Source organism: Aulonocara stuartgranti (assembly GCF_965226115.1).
Source record: "Aulonocara stuartgranti genome assembly, chromosome: 1".
In the NCBI taxonomy this organism is placed as follows: domain Eukaryota; kingdom Metazoa; phylum Chordata; class Actinopteri; order Cichliformes; family Cichlidae; genus Aulonocara; species Aulonocara stuartgranti.
In genome coordinates, this window is record NC_138939.1 from 14,057,032 (window position 1) to 14,076,659 (window position 19,628).

General features: G+C 39.4%; 1 protein-coding gene across 2 annotated transcripts in view; it reads right to left on the reverse strand.

Annotated features, from left to right (window-relative positions):
* Positions 1-780: 780 nt before the first annotated feature.
* Positions 781-19,628, reverse strand: part of spata17 (spermatogenesis associated 17) — a 39,930-nt gene continuing 21,082 nt past the window's right edge. Inside the window, exons 9-10 of one of the 2 annotated variants that reach the window (XM_082536820.1) lie at positions 18,792-18,902; positions 781-808 (exon numbers count right to left, since the gene is read on the reverse strand). In XM_082536820.1, the coding sequence (XP_082392946.1) occupies positions 18,818-18,902 (85 nt within the window). In that variant the 3' untranslated portion in view covers positions 781-808; positions 18,792-18,817. Of the gene's footprint in view, positions 809-17,311; positions 18,903-19,628 lie in introns of those variants that run through there. The other variant, XM_082536819.1, reaches the window with a different exon arrangement.

Sequence of the window (19,628 nt, forward strand, 5' to 3'; positions counted from 1 at the left end):
TAAGACCAACACATACCTGTGTGTATGTATGTGTGCTAGCTGAGCAGTGACCATTGGGGAGAGTCTCCTGAATGATAAACAGTGTGTTCTTCTGCCTTTCCTTTGTTCCCTCTTTCTTTGTCTTTATCTATCTCTACATCTATCTTTCCAACCATCTGGACCCTTAGTCTACCCCCCACCCCCTACCCATTAGCCCCAAGTGCCAATACATACAAACATACAAACACACGTAGAGTACTTCACATATGTACAAGATGTATTTTGAATATGTTATGTGTGAGTAATACAGACTTCAGGCAGCCCGGTAAAGTTTGGTGTTGTAAGCAAAAATACATGGAAAAAGCCTGACTTACAGAGCCTGTATTTCTTACTTTCGCTATACGTAAGTGCTTGTGTGCTTATATCTATCAATCCTCTTTGTATTTTTGATATAAATAGCTGCTGCATGTAATGGACCTGATGAGTAAAGATAGCTGCTTTGGTGTCATTGGAGGTCTTTGTACTTTTAACTCAACCACATCTTTTTTGTTGTGTGTGCTAATGACCTTTGCTCTAAATTTACTGAGTTTACAAACTGTTACTTTTTCCCACTAAAGATTTTTATTGGGGTGGATTACATTTCAGTGACGCTCCGATGTGCATAGTGGAAAAGTCAGGGAACAATTAGGGGAGAACGCAGTTGCAATTGATTAAACTGGGTTTTGTCTTTGGTGTCGTTTTCATTGACAAGCATAATACCTTGTGATGCAAAGAGCATTTTTTATGTGCAGTTGAATCCCTGGGTAATGTCTTCATCCACTGGGTAAAACTGTAAGAGAAAATAATGTAATAAGATATTACATTTATTTAAAAAGGTGTCATGAGCACACATGAATTTATTATCTTTACAAAAGCAGAGCATATGCACTTTTCTACCTTTGTGCATGCACACAATTTTACTTACAGCCATTATATCTAAAAAAGTTTAATGTAACAGACTGTGTTGGGTGGGTAATATAAAGTAAAACCATGAGTGCACATATTGAGTTGAAGAAAATACAGTTGTAAATTGTATATGCATATAGACATAATCCCTCCTACTGCTACAGTTTCCTGCATACTGCCTACTATATTATATACTGTAACGTAAAATAAAAGCAAATATGTCACAACCCCCCTAAAGCATGTGTGATGACTCTGTGTAACCATGAATGCATGGCCTTTAAGACTAATAATCTGGCATGTTTCCAAGGCATACACATAAAATAAGTTCAGTTGGGTCTCCTTATATTTTTAAGGAAAAAAAGATATACGTATGTGAAGTGTAGTGCTGTGCATGTGAGTTTGTGAGTGGGTGTGTGTCTGCGCCTCCCCACTCCCCCCAGGCTTACTCCATCAACCTCCCTTCACTAACAGCTGTCTCCCCTCATTTACATGCTCTCTCCACCCACTAATGGAATTAGCCACAAGTTTCCTGAGGTGAGGCAACACGCACAGACACAAAGACATATAGACACAAGACACAACTGTGTGCACTGTATTTGTATCCATATACAAGATGTTTTTGCTTGTTATATTTTTGTGTGTATGTTAGAGATGGACTGCAAAGGTCAAACAGAAGACACAGCTAAATTCAAAACTACTCTGTCAATATTCTGAAGAAAAATAAAAAAAACAGGGGTTTCTTCCGCATCAAAGGCCAGCCACCAGAAAGTTAAGCAGCAAAAAGAATAACCTAGGACAAAAGAGGAATGTCTAACAGAAACTGGTGAAGTCACCTCACCTGTTGTTTAGCCCATGCTTGATTTAGTGGCTCACACTCACATTTCTATGAATTTCATTACATTACATGTAGTGTCTCAGCTCCAATCTGAGGTGGTGGCATTTAGGACAGTAAGTAATAGTAATGGCCACTTTCCATTCAATTATACAGCAAGTTAAAAGTAAAGAAAACTAGTGAGAACTAGTGGTTACTAGTGGCGTTGCTGGTGTCTGGGTACTATGCACTGTATAACTGCAGTGATGTCTCATGATAGAATTAAAGGTGAACTGATCCAGATCCAAAACTTTTCCTTCCTATTCTTACCATAACCTTCAAAAAGTTTCAAAGCTCCTGCTAGTGTACACCTTTTTTTCCTTCTTTTTTTTTAACTGTCTCCTCTGGCCCTCTCCACCAATAGGGCTCTGTTTCCTATTGTTTCGTCCTTCATCTCTCTGTCAGCAGATCCCGTCCATCAATAGAGAACTGTCACTCACTAGAGCGACAATTGGCAGCTGTCGATAGTTTAGAGGGTCGCCAGTCTGTATATAGGCTTCAGCTCCTAAAATGCTATCAGCTGCCAATACAAACTCACACATGCACATGCACAGTGTGACATGCACAAGAGAGCAAAGACTCACACACGCGCGTACATGCCTTTTTCTCTTTGCATCCTCATCTCGCTTGATCATCGCTGACACAGGAAAATTTGGTTTGGTAGTAACGATATCAGATCAGATGAGGAAACAAAGAGCCACCTTCTGACTATTCAGTGTTTAGCAGTGTGTATGTGTGCGTGCGTGCACACACACACACACACACACACACACACACACACACACACACACACACACACACACACACACACACACACACACACACTTTATTGCACTGATAAAGGTCTTTGACACAGACAAGAGTCACTGACACATGGCTCCCCCTTCTGGAGACCTATAAGACCCTTGGCAATGACATTGCAATCCCCAGTTACACTGTAGCACATTAACATTCATTAATTGATTCCATCATCCATCTATTAATTTAATCACTCCTCCCTCTTTCTGCTATCCATTTCCCCTCACTTTATCATAATCTTTTTTCTTTTAGTTCCCCAGTCCTTTTCCCCCCACATAGTTTCTAAACTTGTATTGTTCCATCACACCATTTCCATCTTTGTATTTCTGTTAGATTTGAAAATCAACCAACAGAAGGTGGCAGATGATTACCGGTTGAGTTTTTCACAGATTTGGCTTCATTTTGATTTATTATGATATTATCCTCATTCAATACAGATATTTGGTGAGAGTCAAAATGCTACAAGTCACACATACAATGTGTCATAAAAATTCAGAATGTAAGACACTGCAGTTATTTAGACCATGTAGTATTTATGTAGTATATCCTAGTACCGTATTATCTCGACAGAGCACTTCAATCTCAGACTGCAGGCTTACTTGTGGTTCTTAGAGCTTCCAAAAGTAGGATAGGAGGCAGCACCTCAGCTATCAGGTCTTTCCTTTTTGGAATGTGCTCTCTTTTGATTCAGGACACTGACACTCTCTTATTTTACAGTTTTTCTGAATTGCTAAAACACATTTCCTAAAATATCATCTCTTTGTCTCAAAACACTAAACACAAACTGTAAAAATCAAGCTACACACACAAAACCTTCAACTTGTCTTGCAAAACCAAACATTTGACCCAAAACTACTTTAACTTTACTCAAAATCAACCACTACTGTCAAAAGCCACACAAAACCAGCCAATGTGCAAACACAACTTAGCAACTATTACACACTACAGAAATAAATACAAAACACTGTGAGATAGCGGGAAAATAATATTCATCTATTCATCTATTCATTCTTGTACTCACATTTTAACAAAAAAGAACTGCAAGAAAAAAGTTACATATACATAAAAAAAATTACATATTTTTACAGCATATTCAGATAATTTAATCTGCCTCAGCATCAAGCCTCTGTGCTGGGTCAGGCCACAGGACTTCATCCACATTATATGTTATGGTCTCCCTTGCAATGCAATGAGATGCCAAATCCAGCCCTAGCAAGATTCCAGTCCCATCTCACCATGCCCCAGTCATTGCTTGAAGTAGATTTGCCTGTGTGTAAGGGTTTCGGTTTATACTTTCCATCTCCATGCTGAGAAAAACTCCTCGATAGGGTTCATAAGGAAGAGTATGGTGGAAGAAACACACTGATAAAATGCTGCTCATTGTGAAACCAGTTGCATATTTTTGGACCATGGTGAAAGCTTACATTGTCCTAAATGACATGGGATGGATGCTCTGCCTTCTCACGATCTCTCTACTCAAGCAAAGCATCCCGTAGACCATCCAGGAATGTTGCTAGAAGTTCGGTGTTGTATGGCCCAACAGTAACATGACTGTGGAGAACCCCATAGCTGCTGATGGCAGCACAGATAGTTACATTTCCACTACGCTGGCCAGGCAGTTCATTAATAGCACGTTGACCTATGACATTGCAACCTTTTTTCCTCCTTTTTGCTAGATTCAATATGTATGTTGTCTTCTATAATCCACTGCTGTATTTCATGCAGTCGAATTGCATTATTCTGATGGACCATATCCACAATAAGTGTCTCCTGGTGTTGTGAGCGCATGCGTGTTCTCCCACACTCATGCGGCTATCCTTCAATTCTAAACAAAATACCATTTAGTTATAAGTATACTTGTATACATAGCACATGTATACATCATACTATTCATTCTTTTAGAGAACTAAAATTAGTTTGTTGTGTACAGAGAATCTTTGAGCTTGACTCAATGGTTAGGTCTCATGAATACATCTTCGTGGATGAAGCTGTATTCAATCTAGCAAAAAGCAGAAGAAGAGGTTGTAACATGTGTTTTCAATTTTGAGTGGTAGTGTGTTAATGATGAAAACAGTGTGTTTTGTGTAAATGTGTTTTGTGTTTGAGAATGTGTTTAGAGTTTTGGTAAATGGGTGATTCAGATTTGCAAATGAATAGTGTTTAAGATTTTGGCAACTGTGAGATTGATTTGATGAAAGAGTTTTCATAGTTGATGGTTTCGTTTTTACAATGGGATTTGGTGTTTTAGCAATTCAGAAAAACTGTAAGACTAGACTTAAAACTTTCCTGTTTAATAATGGATGTAGTTAGGACTGGATTTCATGTAAAAGATGGACTTAGCAACCATGATGTCATCCATTGCCTATATAGTAAAGGTCCATTGTGATGTGTGAAGACTGTTTTCACCTTTGTCATTTTGGTGTTTTCAAATCAGATGTGAGGCAGATCAAACCGAGAAATATATGGACAATGCACCTTAATAGGCTAGATACTTGCCAGTGACACAGTAAAGAAAACTCTTCATTACTGTTCTTTTTAACTTGAATCTTAATCTAAAATATGAGCTGCTATATTCAATAAGACTAGACAGATTTCTGAAGCCATAAACCCCTCAGGAGAGTGAGGTCACAACAGAGTTGAAGCTTTTTTTCTACTTCTTTACTATCTCAGTGTTTTGCAACCACAGTAGTTGATCCCTTCTACCCATCAGAGAAAAAAAAATGTAGTCAATTCCACATTACTTTTAAGACACGGACATTAAGTCCATCTTGTACAATTTGTGTCACCTCTCACAAGACTATGGCATATATTAGAGCCTAATCAATAAGCGTACCAGTATTATTGTTCCAAAAACATCTTTTATATTTCTTAGACTCTCCCAATCAATGACAGACTAATTGTGATAGTAAAGAAATGCAAATATACACAAGTTTAGTTTAAAAAGGAACTACAGTTAGGTCAAAATTAGACCAGGTTGCACCATAAGCTCATGCCAGTTTATAGAATAATACTGTTTTGTTTATCTTCTGACTACACATTCCTTGGATTTTGATTATTTTTTACGACCTCCTGCTTTTTTCAAAATGTCAAAGTTTCCTTTTTAAGAACACAGAAAAGGAAAAGTGACAGTGATGTGCCTGTCTGCTGTTCTTTACGCACATGGCGTCCATCCGTATGAGAAATGTGATTACAAATGAGAGCGTGAGTGAGAAAGCGGAGTGTCACAGCTGGCATGGCATCTGGCTTGGCATATCGTTGCCCGGCCTCGCTCGCTGCCTGTGCGTTCTAATGTGGCTGTCGACAAGCCCATTAAGAAGCTATTACTAAATGCTCTGTCTCTGCTCCTCTTCCACGCCTTACAGCACAGGCCCGAGGGAATGCCAGCAACATGAAGGAGAGAAAAAGGGGAAGAGAGACAGAAAGAAAGGGAAAAACAGGTTGGGGACAGACAATGGTGCCACATCAATACGGACAACGTACGTGTGACAATACGGTTTCTGACTTAATAACTTTATTTAAAGATAAAACTTGTGTTATATTGTTATGCTACTGTCTATAATAGATAGTAAAGGCTCTTAAATAATGTTATAGGAATTTATCCATAGGAAGAAGTGTTGTGAAGCCATGTAAACCCTGTAGGATTAAACTAAACAATCCAGAAAAATGTGTTTCTCAAAGCAGCTGATGCAACAAACAAGCCAATAATAGCCTCAAAGATGAAGTTCATGGATCCTGTGGACACATACCATTAAAATAGGTCATTACATTAGAATCTTTTATATCACACATTCCCACCTAGTGACCTAATTTACTGGAGAAAAGCTACCTCTTGGCCTGCTAGAAGACACACTTATGGTGTCATTTGATAAATCCTATGTCGCCTCGTGCTGAAGTTATTGCATTCACAGGATTTTCACTAAACTTACTCTGATCTTGAGGTCAAGGTCACTGACAGTCATTCAAGGTATTTTGTAGATGCACCTGCGCTATTAAATTGAAGCCCCTATGCCACCTTGTTCTCGAGTTATCGCATTCACAAGATTTTCAGAAAACTTGACCTCCATTGACCTTTAGTTTGAGGTCACTGAGATTCAAACTTGTCTGAGATTTTTTTCGTGCTTAAAAAAACCATTCATGGATAGAGCCTAATCTGTGCTCTTCATATAGTTTATTTAATGAGTCAAAAATACACAGCTGTGGCAGTACAGATTAAATTTTACACTTTCACAACTGTTTATGTTCAGTACCATCATCTTGGATTGCTAACTAGGTATGTCGGTCTGCTATGACTTTCCACTTGAAACTCCTGGTTGAGGAGTTTTTCAAAATTAAAATCTGTTGGTCTGTTTCAGACTTTCCTTTTTTTATTGTGACTACTTTGGCATGCAAGAGAATCGAGCAAGTTGATTTTAACTAAAACTGACAGATGAATTGTAACTTTACAAGTGATTTTAACCTCCTAGAGCCTGGTGTCCACATATGTGGACATCACATTTTAGGTTGTCTAGACCAAAATACAAAATTAAAGACCTGTAAAGACCTGATATCCACTTACGGGACATTATACTGCCACTGTTCTATCGAAATTTAAAGAGAATATCCTCATATGTGGATCTCATCTTCTCAGAAACAAAAATCAGGTTAAAAAAACCCCAACAACACATAATCCTTTGTTTTTACATTCGTCAGGTCCCAATCAGCCCAAATAGCAAAGAGAAATTAAAAATGCATGCCATGAAAGAGTTCGGGTCTTAGGAGGTTAAGTTTTGAAGACCTGCTCTCACAAAAAAGTTTTAAAAATATAGCATCTTATTCATGTTGTTATTATTATTATTAATGTTATTCCCATTTCCTGGATTTTGCAAGGTGTACATATCCCATTATGATTCCAATACTCACAAGAGACTGTGTGCAATTTCCTGCTCTGTGTGTGTGTGTGTGTGTGTGTGTGTGTGTGTGTGTGTGTGTGTGTGTGTGTGTAAGAGAGGGAGAAAGTGTGTTTGGAGCGATGAACTGCTCTTTTCATGAGTGACTGTGACAGGTTTCTCATCAGGCCCTGAAGCCTCCTCGCAGTTAGAGACCATGTACAGCTCAGTCCCCAAACAACAAGCACACATGAACACATACTGAAACGGGTGATGATTTGAAAGACTTTTCCCATTAAAAAAACAGCATATCGGAGCAGTAGTTGGTACCACGTGTGTGTGTGTGTGTGTGTGTTTGTGCATCTGAGCCGACTACTGGAACTAAGCGGGGCTCTTAATCACGGCTGTAACGGGCAACATTACCAGCAGCGGCAGCAGGCTAATGATGAATGCCCGAGTCTCTGTGCAAACCCTGACCTCCTTTTCTGCTGTGATGCACAAAAAGCTCTAGTCCTCTCATCAAAAATTACACACACACACACACACACACACACACAGGTATTAGATTACACCAACGCATACATCTTAAACAACCGAAGCAAACAACCATGTGTTGAACAAAAAATTGCTTGTGCACGCACACACACAAATACAACTTACTGCTCCATAGAAGGTGATTTACCTCCAGCCAGCCTGCTCAGGAAATGTGTGTGTGTGTTTGCAGGTGTGAAAGAATACAACTTCCATTGCTAAGAGAAAAGTTGTGTCAAGTCCAGATATATTAAATCTGGAACTGAAACGGTAAGAGAATGTTTGAGAGGTAAACACAAGAAAGAAAGAAGTGGAAAGAAATATCAGTAGAGGTAGCATGAAATGTAAATGAGAGAGGAAGAGAAATGTAAATAAAAGAGGGGAAAAAAGATCAGCAGATGAAAGAGACAGATGGTAAAAAAAAAGATGTAAACAAGAAAGATTTTGCAACGCAGAGAGTGAGTAGTTATAAACGAATGTAAAGTTTTGATGAAGGACAAACTAATGTCAGGGAGTTGGGCGGTTTGGGCTTCCTGCTCCCCGGCTAGCACATGTGATCCCGCCTGTCACTCACACTCCATCGCCATGACAATCATCATAATGCCGACGCCTGGAGGGAGGGACAAGCCTGTCCTTGTAACAAACAGAAGCCCTCCGCAATCTGACGCCGACAACTGTTAAGAACACACACACACACGAACATGACAACCGTCATGTAGTGCTGCCACATAAATAGACAAATATAAAACAAACTCCACTGTAGATTTATAATGAAAGCTCTTTTCAGTAACAATGATGTGATTTGATATGTTACTGTCACCCATTCTGGACCATGCTGCATACATTGTCAAACTCATTCATTGCATAATATGCAGCATGTGGTCATCCGTGCATTTGGACAGGTGTGTGTGAGTGTGTGTGTGTCACATGTGTGCCTATACATTTATTTAGCCTAAGCATTCAAACAATACATGTGAGTGCATGACTGGTGTGTTCACATATCATATGTGTGTGTGACAGACAAGTGAGACAGAGACAGAGAGACAGTGCGTATGTGTGTGCATGTTGGCCACAGGGTGGGAAACAGGGACTTGTCAAACTGAGGAAGAGATGGCAAACTGGATGGTGATGCCAGCTCAGTGTGACAGCTTCTTCACATACACACACACTCACACATACACACATGCTCTAGCCCCCCAAACCTGCCCTTGCCCATACTATAGAGCTGTGAAAGCTGGGATACAGAAAGAAAACGAGACTGGTGGAACCTCCCTTTAACTGGAGGCTGATTAGTGTGTGTATGTGTGTGTGTGTCGGTGTGTCTGTTTGCGCGCGCACGTGTGCGTCTCTGTGAGTGTGTGTTTGTGGTGGGATGGGGTTCAAAATGTCACATCAATTTGTGGCTCCACTGTTTCTGAAAGAGGCTAACCCCACTGCCACTTAAGTTTAGCACATCAGTGAACGGCATAGCGGCAGACAGGACACATACATGCGTCAGTACACACACGTGAAACCATTCTAATCCAGTAATTACCTACTTAGAACTGCAAGCACACACATTTATATTGGGTTATATAGATATAATTTAACTTGATAGACAATTTCCAACTGCTTCAGATGGTGACTCTGGAACATGTTTTAAACTGCTGCTGCTGCAAAACTATTCTTTTTGAAAAACAATGTTAAAATGCTCAGTTGATCAACATCCCATGCAGTAATATTATATAATTACACATGCTGACATATGTGTTAATTTTAAATACTAGATGACAGTTCAATACAGCTTGAGAAATTCACCATGTGAATTATAATAATAGCAATATTGATAATATACTGATAAGCTTGCATCACTATCTCCACATATACACAAAGATTAGTTGAAATCAGTCTTTTGGTAGGATGCTTCACTCCACGTTACAGTGGAAAGAGTCAGCAGAGGTAGAGTTGTTGGTTAGAAACCCCCAAGAGTGACCTGGGCAGGGCGTCAGACTACTTTAACCACTCATCTCCATTAACAGACTCGCAGATATTATTATGTTCCCAGGGGAGCAGGCGTGCTCTAACCAACCGTTTAGCCTCTCCCTCTCTCCACTCTGATGTCTCCTTCTCTCTGCTGTGATGTTATACTATGAAAGAAGACAGCAGAGAGAAAAATATGAGATTGATTTATTTGCTTCAGTGTTCTTTGGGATGGAGTCCTCTCCCACACTTTCTCTCCTGTTTCTCCCTCTCTTTCTCTGGAAACTGAAACCAATTAGTGGGCAGAGCACTTGTAGTGGGGAATGTAGGGCAAGCGAGGAGTAATAAAAAAGTATTGACTTTTCTGTGACTGTATGCGGCGTGAAAGGGGTGCCGCGGCCTTGTCCGACATGAAAGGAGCTCCATTAATTTCACTTATTTCTCCCAGGCCCCTGTCAGGAGGCCCTAATGCGTCCCAGGCGCACTTCTCACATGCAGGCACTCAGACAGCACGACACAGCTTCAGCCTGGTTACTAAATGAGTTTACATTATATATCAGTGAGGGAGAGAGAAGTGCAAAAGAAAAGAGTCATTTCTAATTCTGTGGTTGAGACACAAAGCGGGGCCTTTCATACATGGCTTATTTGCCCTAACCTCACCTCCCCATCCTGCTGAACTCTTGCTTTCTTTCACTTGTTCTGCATCATGCAAACACACAGTCCCAGAAAAGAATGACCTACAGTATCAAAACAGGACCACAGCAAAGACCATTTTGATTTAACTAATCATGCTTCTCCTTTGGGACATCATAAAATACAACACAAGGTCTTTGCATTGAGGACTTGTGCAAGATATCTTACACATAGGTCAAAAATTTAACACGAATAGTAAAAAAAAGTTAAAAAGAAAGAAAGCATATACATTTTTACTGTACGCAAAGATAGCTACTTCGAAGCCCAACAGTTTTAAGAGGTGTTCCTGCATTTTTACAGCTTTATCACATTTATCAAAAAGATTATCCCAGATCCTCCTTAATTAAAAAAAAAGCAAAAAAAAACCCCAGCAAAGACAGGATTTTTGAACTTTTCTCATTTTGCACTTAATGATGACCTAATGCCACCAGCTAAATTACATTTATCTGGAATTCCAACAGTACCGGGTAAGTGCATGTAACCTTGTGTCTGCATGCTTGCATACACTGTGTGTGTATGCTTGAGGTACACACACCACATGAGTATCTGTGTGTGTGTGTGTGTGTGTGAGAGAGAGAGAGAGAGAAAGAGCGAAGAGTGAGAGGCTATCTGCAGACAGAAACTAATCAGTGTGTGTGAGATAAGAAAGCAGCCTTTATGGTGTATGGTAATCAGCCCCCCTCGGCCTGCCACCGCCATGCATAATCACCACGACTTATTCACATGATTGATGAAATATGCGTCTGTGAAATCTGAGCCGCTTTTGTTATCATCCTGTTTTTCCCCGCTCCCTTCTCTCTTTCCTTTTCTCTCAATCTTTTTTTTGTCTGATTCAACCTCTCCATCCCTCTCTATATCTATCCCCTACTCTGCAGTAGCCAAAGATGTTTGGAACAATGCACAAACAAGAAATTACACCCACAGTATGGGGTCCCTCTTACTAATAAACACCCCCCCCCCCCCCCCACACACACACACACACACACACACACACACACATGCACACACTCACTCTACACATACTTTCTTCTCATGCGGTAGTTATGTGATACACAGGGCATATATACAATATTTTTGTAAAGAATAAGACAATAACTAAATGAGAAGTACTAATTATTCAGTCTTGCAAAGAGTGTGAATGGGTGAGCCGGATTAGAGGGGGTTGCTGAGAGCAGAGAGAGAGGGAGAGAGATGACATGATAGATGAAATTAGATACATGCTTCAGAGAACTCATCACTGACATGCAATCACATTAATCTGGAAACAAATGCAGAATTCAAAACTAACATATCAAGAAGAAACAAAACAAAAACAAAAAAACAATATAAACAAAAACGACTGCAGCAAATCCTTATGAAAATGCAGTTACCAGAATGAGTGGCTATGGTTGTGACGTGTCTGGTCATGGTGATAAAATATTGTTTATAATGAGGGTGTTAGTTCTATACAAATAGGTTTACCATAAAAATACAACTAGAATGGAAATTAATTAGCATAACTTTTTGTCTTTAGTTACCTCATATTTTCCATGCTACCATGGTTCAAATGTGACAATCTTCCTGCAATTTCTCCATTATTCTTTATCTTCATATTGCTATTGGTCATTTCATGATTCTAACAACACATAATACAAAGGTTTAATGAATCTTGTGTAATCCTAGTTTTCTATTAGCCACTGCAAATGCCCTGTGGGACAAAACAGTGAAATTCTGGTTATCTCCCAAAGGCATTCACAGTGCAAAAGTTCGCAAAAATGAAAAGTATCTGATTTTTGCCAATTTTCGTCAATTCCAATGTCAGAAGGCGGTTACAGACACTGTTTGACCGTCTGACAAGTATACTAGCACCCTAAGGCTTAGAATAGGAAAGAACTAGGAGAGAGAAAGCCTAGGAGGAGGGCTGCAACTAGGACTTTGATTTGGGTTGAAAGTAGGCACTGGGGGAAGGTGGGGGCTGAGACTGAGGGTAAGATTAAGACTTGGGCTGGGGCTGGTGAATTAAGGGCCTCAGCCTCGGGGTGCTATTACACATCTATAATGAGAAACGGAGAAGAGGGAGGCTTGTCTTTGCACCTCGGCACACCTTAGATTAAATATGCACAATTCCCATGCAAAATGGGCCACGAACAGCCGGGACCAGCATTGCTGTCTAATCCCCTGTGCTGGAGTTGTTTCAGCCAGGGTTAACAGGCTCATCAGTCAACACGGGCTGCTTTGCACAGGACATCAAGGCCATTTGCTGGTTTAAGTGTTTGTGATTGCTTCTCTTTCCAGGTCCCATCACCACCCCCAACACATATTCCCACACTGGCTAAGGAACATATGACACTTTAATAGCACACACATACATGTGCATATACCCAAGTGTGCACATCTTGTATAGTTACAACTGATAAAGGGGTGGTTTTTATACATACACTAGGCAGCTTAGAAAGTTACAAAAGCCATAACACAAAAAAACCAAACATAACCTGAAAAAATAGGACTCACACACAGTGATACATACACACCTTATACCTCCAATAGATAGATACAGAATGTGGGTGCTGGATTCTCTGTGCCCATCCAATAAGACAAGCTCCTGGCCTAGAAAAATGAAGCCACTGTGAAAGTGCCCAAAACAGCAGTACATTTGAGGGTAGCCCCAACAGTCAATCAATCCAAATAGACTTAAAAAGATTAAAAAAAAAAAACAAAACGCATCTGAAGAGAATGAATGTTCAGAGCCTGTTTTTTCTAGACCAAAAATAGCCTGGGTCTTCATGTCTAATCTATAATTGCTATAAATTTAACCATTACATTTGAGTTTACTTAAAGTTAACTGACTGATGGATGCCAACAAATGACTATAGTGGGCCACTGTCTAGCATTAACCTCTTAGAATTTCAGTCATGGAACTGGACCTCTTTACTTTGTGTGTAGTGTTGGTGCCATTTGGAATATGTGAAAAGCACAATTGCTTGTGGTGTGTGTACATCCAAGTCTATCCAAGAAGTCTGAGGTTCATTTTTTATAATTGTTGGTCTGCTCCTGGTTTGCTTGTTTTTTCTTAGCACTAAATAACAGGTACTGTATCTATCTTATGTAATAAAGCAGTCAATGGACGCTGCTCCTTAGTTAATGGATATCTGAGGAGTCTACCCTTTTTTGGGTGGGCTCCTAAGCTACCCAAATACCCAATGGTCACTTCTGGCTTTTAAAACTAAAATAGTGACACCAAAAATTATATTGTTTCAAAAACCAAGACATGACCTGTTGCAGCTGATGCCTGCCCCTTGCTGAGTCTGATTCTGCTGAAGGTTAAGAGGGAGTTCTTCCTTCCCACATTCGCAAAGTGCTTGCTTATAAGGGGTCATTTGTTTGTTGGGGTTTTCTTTCTAAAACTGCAATCTTTACCTTACTGTATAAAACAACTTGAGGCAACTTTTTTGTGATTTGAAACTATATAAATAAAACTATATAAATAAACCATTGAACAGAATAATGCCATGGGTAATATGTCCATTTTTTATATACAGTCTTTGATCTACATTTTAGCTTCATCACAATCCATTTATATTTCTTTCTCTATATATATGCACTCAGATATTTTTTACAAGAATGGGGAAAGGGGTGTAGAAAAAGCTACTGGTTGGTAGTACAGATGAAGAAGTCAGAAAAAGAGAACATATGCAAATAAAGAAGATAGCAAAGATGAGCAAAGAAAAAGTGATGGAAGGAGAAAGACATCGACAGTGATTATACTACACTATATACAGCATGGTTCAGTGGAGCATATCCTTACAGGGACAGGCAGTCCATTAAAGTACAGACACCCCTATCCAGCTTGTCTGCCTCCTTTCTCTGACACCTATGTACACATGGAGAAGAAAACATCTACTCAGACTTAAAAACACTTCCATCTTGATTTTGGAATAACTATGATGACATAGCGTTTTATATTGCAGTTAACTTATATTTTCACACCAATACTGCCAATCTGTTAGTGGTTGTGGTGTTTTGTTGGGTGTATTAAGGCAACCTCATTATTTTATAGAAAGAAAGTTCTACAAAGTCACTCAATCTGGTAAAGTTTGGTCCAGAATCTTTTAACGAAAATATCTAAAGTCATTCATTCTTTCAAATCTTACCAAAATATATCTGCTACTTAGCAGATGCTGTCCATTTAACATCATGCTGTGTGAACTTGACCCTCACTGTTACTCTGTATACAGTCCTAAACGTCACCATAATGTAAATGAATTGGTGGGTTAACTGATAAGCCTGAGGTCTCAAGTAGGAAGCGGTGTGGCGGGAAATGCTTTATGGTTGAGCAAATGGCAGGGCTTCAGAGTTTTACACAGGCTGTAAAATGGTTAGTAGTAATGGTTAGTAACATGGACCCTAATGCAGCAGAGTCGGATAGATCACTTGAATCAATATCACAGTAAATCATAAATGCATCTTGTTAACCAATCTAGCTAGTTAGAGCTGGAGTTATCTGACAGTGTCCTAGGTTATCTTTGTTATTCAAGCACAGTGGTTAAAAAAATGAGATTGCAAAGCCTAAAGTGTCATAACAGCTTTTGGATAACCAATGAGGGTTGACACAGAGACTACATCTATCTTTTAGATACAGTCTGTGGAAACAAGAACAGATAAATCAGAACATATTCTGGTGTATATCAATCTGTATTTGTTCTGATAATCCATTTGATTTTGACTTTCACCCTTAGACGAGTTTTTTCGCGTTTTAATACCCACATGGCAGCATTATTATTGGTAAATTCAAATTAAAAGGTTGTGAATACCAGGGTCTTCCGTGATATCATGGTAATTTCAAGAAAACATTTGATCAGTTTCATTATTATTTACAAATTGTCTTTCTTCCTTTACTGTAAAACCACACATATTGACTATAAGTTAGGAAAACAATTTATCTTTAAATCTAGGCTCAGTTTACACCTGAGCCTAGATTTAAAGATAAATTATTAAATAATGACTTTTGGGTTCACTGTTATGAGTCTGGTAAAATAATCACACTATATGATTTTTTGAACTATAATTTTCATACTAGTCTCAGCTTAAATACATTATTAGTTTCAGGAGTAATTTGCAACATTAGCTGCTTCAACTGCTGCAATGAAAACTATTATTAAAAAATGGTTTAGACCAAATTTGGCCAACGTTCTTTTCAGATATATGATCACTTGAAAGGGCCAGAATTAAGAAAGATGGACATTGTATAGTGGTCCACTGATCCAAAGCCGTTGCTACAGCTAACACAATCTTTAGCCTTGCCTCCACTTTGTTATTACTATCTTGGTATTACTTTTAGCCATTGATACATAATTTATGTTTATTTTTTTATGACTGATGTTATATATGCTTTTGGGGTTTTTTGCCTCCACTGCTGTTCTGGTTGTTTATTAGTATTTATATTCTATTATGTGTCGATGCATTTCCTTCTTCGTCTGCCTGTCCAGTTTGATTTGTATTTGTTTTCATTTATTTATGCCCTTTAACTTTTCATCCCTGTGCATTAACTTCTGTTCTGAAAATGATTTTTTCTCTATGTCTGGACCTCATATTTGGTATTATTTCAATAAACAATTACCAGAAACAAACAAACAAGCAAAATTTTAAAAAGACCTGGACCTAGGGAAGAGTGCTTGTGTTTTAGTGTGTATCAGGGAGTTTCTCCTGATGCTCTGAAAGTTATGATGGACATCAGTCTAATGAAAAGAGAAGGAAAGGCTTGGAGCACAGATAAACACAGACGTGACCACTCACTGTAGTGTACTTTATTAGCACGTAGCCTCCTAATTAGCTATCTTCTATGGTTATAGGCAGAACCACTGGTGACATGGCTAATAACGACCACAAAATTAGCATGAACACAGAGGGCTTTCCCATATCTGCATTTGAAATTAGTCTTTGCTGGAGCATGTAACTGGTTCACAAGCTTTTATAGCATTTTATCTTACAGTACTTACAGGCAATGTGTTGCTTACCAATAACCTACATTTTGCTCTTTATCACTTTATTTCTCCTGAAATAACAATGATAATAACAATGATAATATAACATGAACTAACGAGTAAAATAACCATCATTGTTGTGTTGGCATAACAGGATTACCAGGAACATAGGCAAAAAGGGTAAGCAGACATATGGGCAAGAAAAGGGGCAACCTTTACACAGCGCTCTTTGGCCTGAGACAGGGAACTCAGCTTTTCAAGAGGCAGGGACTGGCATTTTTGTGAATTTATGTGGATGCATGTGGATATGTGTGTGTGTACACTGACAGACTTTCATATTGTGACCCAGATGGCTAAGGTAAATAAAGGTCCAGGAGTCACAGGCTATTTCTAGGGCTTGGTTTGGTCTGAGGATGCTGTGTACATACTGCCAAGAGCTGTGATGGTCAAGCCAAAGAAAACAGAAAAAAAAACTGGGGTATGTTAATGATGAGGCTTCAGGCTGTGTGGAGAAGCTAAAGCAACGCTTAAGGTGATGATTACAAGCAAGGCTAGGTAATGTGGCAGAGACTGGGTGAGAGGGCTATGGCTAGGATTTGAAAATAATTAGGAGCATGGCTGGATAACATAGCTAAATAATGTGGCTGGGGGGAGGCTGGCTAGGCACGGTATGACGATGATGAGTACCAGGGTTGAGCTGTCCACTCCACTGGCCCTGTGAGATGTGACAAGAAGCTCCGCTGGCTGCTGCTATAGCTCACGGTGATGCCAATGATAGGACTAATGCACTAATTATCACAGAGTGAGAGGAGAGAGAGAGTAAACAGAGGTAGAGAGATACAAAGACACAGAATCTCTGAGAGAAAGATGTGAGGTTTGATGAGTTCTGAGTGACAGCAGTATGACAGGACTGGGCCGAGGACAGGCAACTACTGTCTTTATCATCTTCCTCAACAACATCCTGCATGGCAAAGTTATACTATACAGAGAATACGTTTAGCAAATATTTGATTTGAGATAAAATAAAATAATAGAAAATAGCTAAACGTGTCAGCAAACACACACACATACTTATCTAAGAAATGAATCAACTTAATAAATGAATCCTGGCTCATCCCACCATTTAAATGACCAAATCTCATTCTAATTCACACTTATACTTACCGACATATTATTTGATAATCAGTGGGTATGCCCGTTAGCACACAGTTAAAACTGCCATGCAGCTTTGCTGTGAACCTGCGTTAGTTCAACAGCATATTTGGGACATTTGTTTCCTGTTTTGTCTAGACAGGTACTTTTCACCCAAACGGGGCTAGGGCGATAGGCAAAGTCAAAATACTACCACCAATGCAGATCTACAACCTTCCTAAAATTGTATTTGACAAACATGATACAGTGAAATATGGATCGTACTCCCTCAATTTCTCTTGTCAGTTTGAGGAGACCCCGTTCACCCACTCACTCTCTCCTCATACTTATTTATCTCCACTTCCTGGGGCCGTGTTAGTTCATTCCCCTGTCGCTGCTCTCTCCTTTTTCCCTTGCTCCTCTCTCTCTCTCTCTTGTTTCACTCCTTGTTTCCGGGCAATTGGGTCTGGTTGCTGGTGGGGAGTAAGGGGCTGGGGTGGAGCTGCTGGGAACTTTGTGTATGTGTGTGTGGATGTGCACGTATGCGAGTGTGTGTGCTGGGAAGTGAGCTAATAAAGGACGGTGATCCATGAAAGGCCTTGAGCAAAGACACAGTCAATTACCTAATGCCTGGACCAGACCGCAGGGCCCACGCTCACACATTCTCTCACTAACATACCCACACATACACATCAATGCATACACCTCATTTACGTATACATGGAGAAGGGGCAGTGGAGGGCATAGCTGGGAATTGTGTGTATGGGTGTGGGTGGGTGTAGATATGCGTGTGATGGAGAGTGGCGATTTATTAAATTGCTGTCACTTTTGACAAATTTGTGCAACACAAGTTGAAAGGTTTAGGTTGTGCTGCTCTGTTTTTTCATGTCTTTCTTAGAAGAAGAATTATACCTTAGGATCAAACTAATTCAACCATATAAACCCTTTACAACAGCTTTTAGCCCATTCAGACCATTCCCTCTACATGGGATAATTAAATAAATAAACAAACAAATGATTTTTTTTCTTTTTGTTTAGTCTTTTTAGTTTTCATCATACCTCCTCTGATAACCAGTGTATATTAATCATCTGAAGCTCTTGCCGGTATGGGCTGGATGAGGAAATGAACTGCTGCTGTGGCTCAAATGGTGAAGTGTACTTCCTGTTCCTCTGGGTGTCAGACAACAAGAAACAGCAAAGTTATACAATATAGTGCACACAGGTTTTCAGATTGGTTTTATTAAAACTGTTGTTTGCTAAGCATGTCTTTCACTTTTATAGGGCTAGATTCACTGGTGTAAAACCCTCCATGGATATAAAACTACTGTCAGGATTTACTAGAGATGGTGCAGTGTCAGTTTTGAAACTAAGAGTTTGCGGGAAGCAATTTACTGCAAATAGTGGCATATTTAATTATGAAAGCATGTCTTATTTTGCACCAGAATAGCTGAAAGTTGCAGCTGGGAGCTTTGCTATATTAGGGATGCCAGCAAGCAACTTTATCAGAATTAGCGCGTAATTGGCACAGATGGACAGCACAAAGCTGTGAGTTTAGTGCCAAAGCTTTGTTCTTTTGTCCTGTAGGGCTTCACTGAATCTTGATCCCAAATGTTTAGAGTGGAGCTCCACATATTTCAGTAACACCAGTATTTTGATAAAATACAGCTTAAACTGAACTCAATTTAACATAGAGCATCAAAAGGAGGAGGCGAATACCAACACAAGACACATGCAAGGATATAGCTTACACTGGATTATTATGTTATTATAACTTTTTAGTAACATTTCTGTACAGACCCCACAATGAAGCAGTGCTCACTCAAAGAACAGCTTCTTGCTAGTATCGAGTTAATACAGACACTATTTGCAGTAAATAATATCTGTTAAAACGCACCA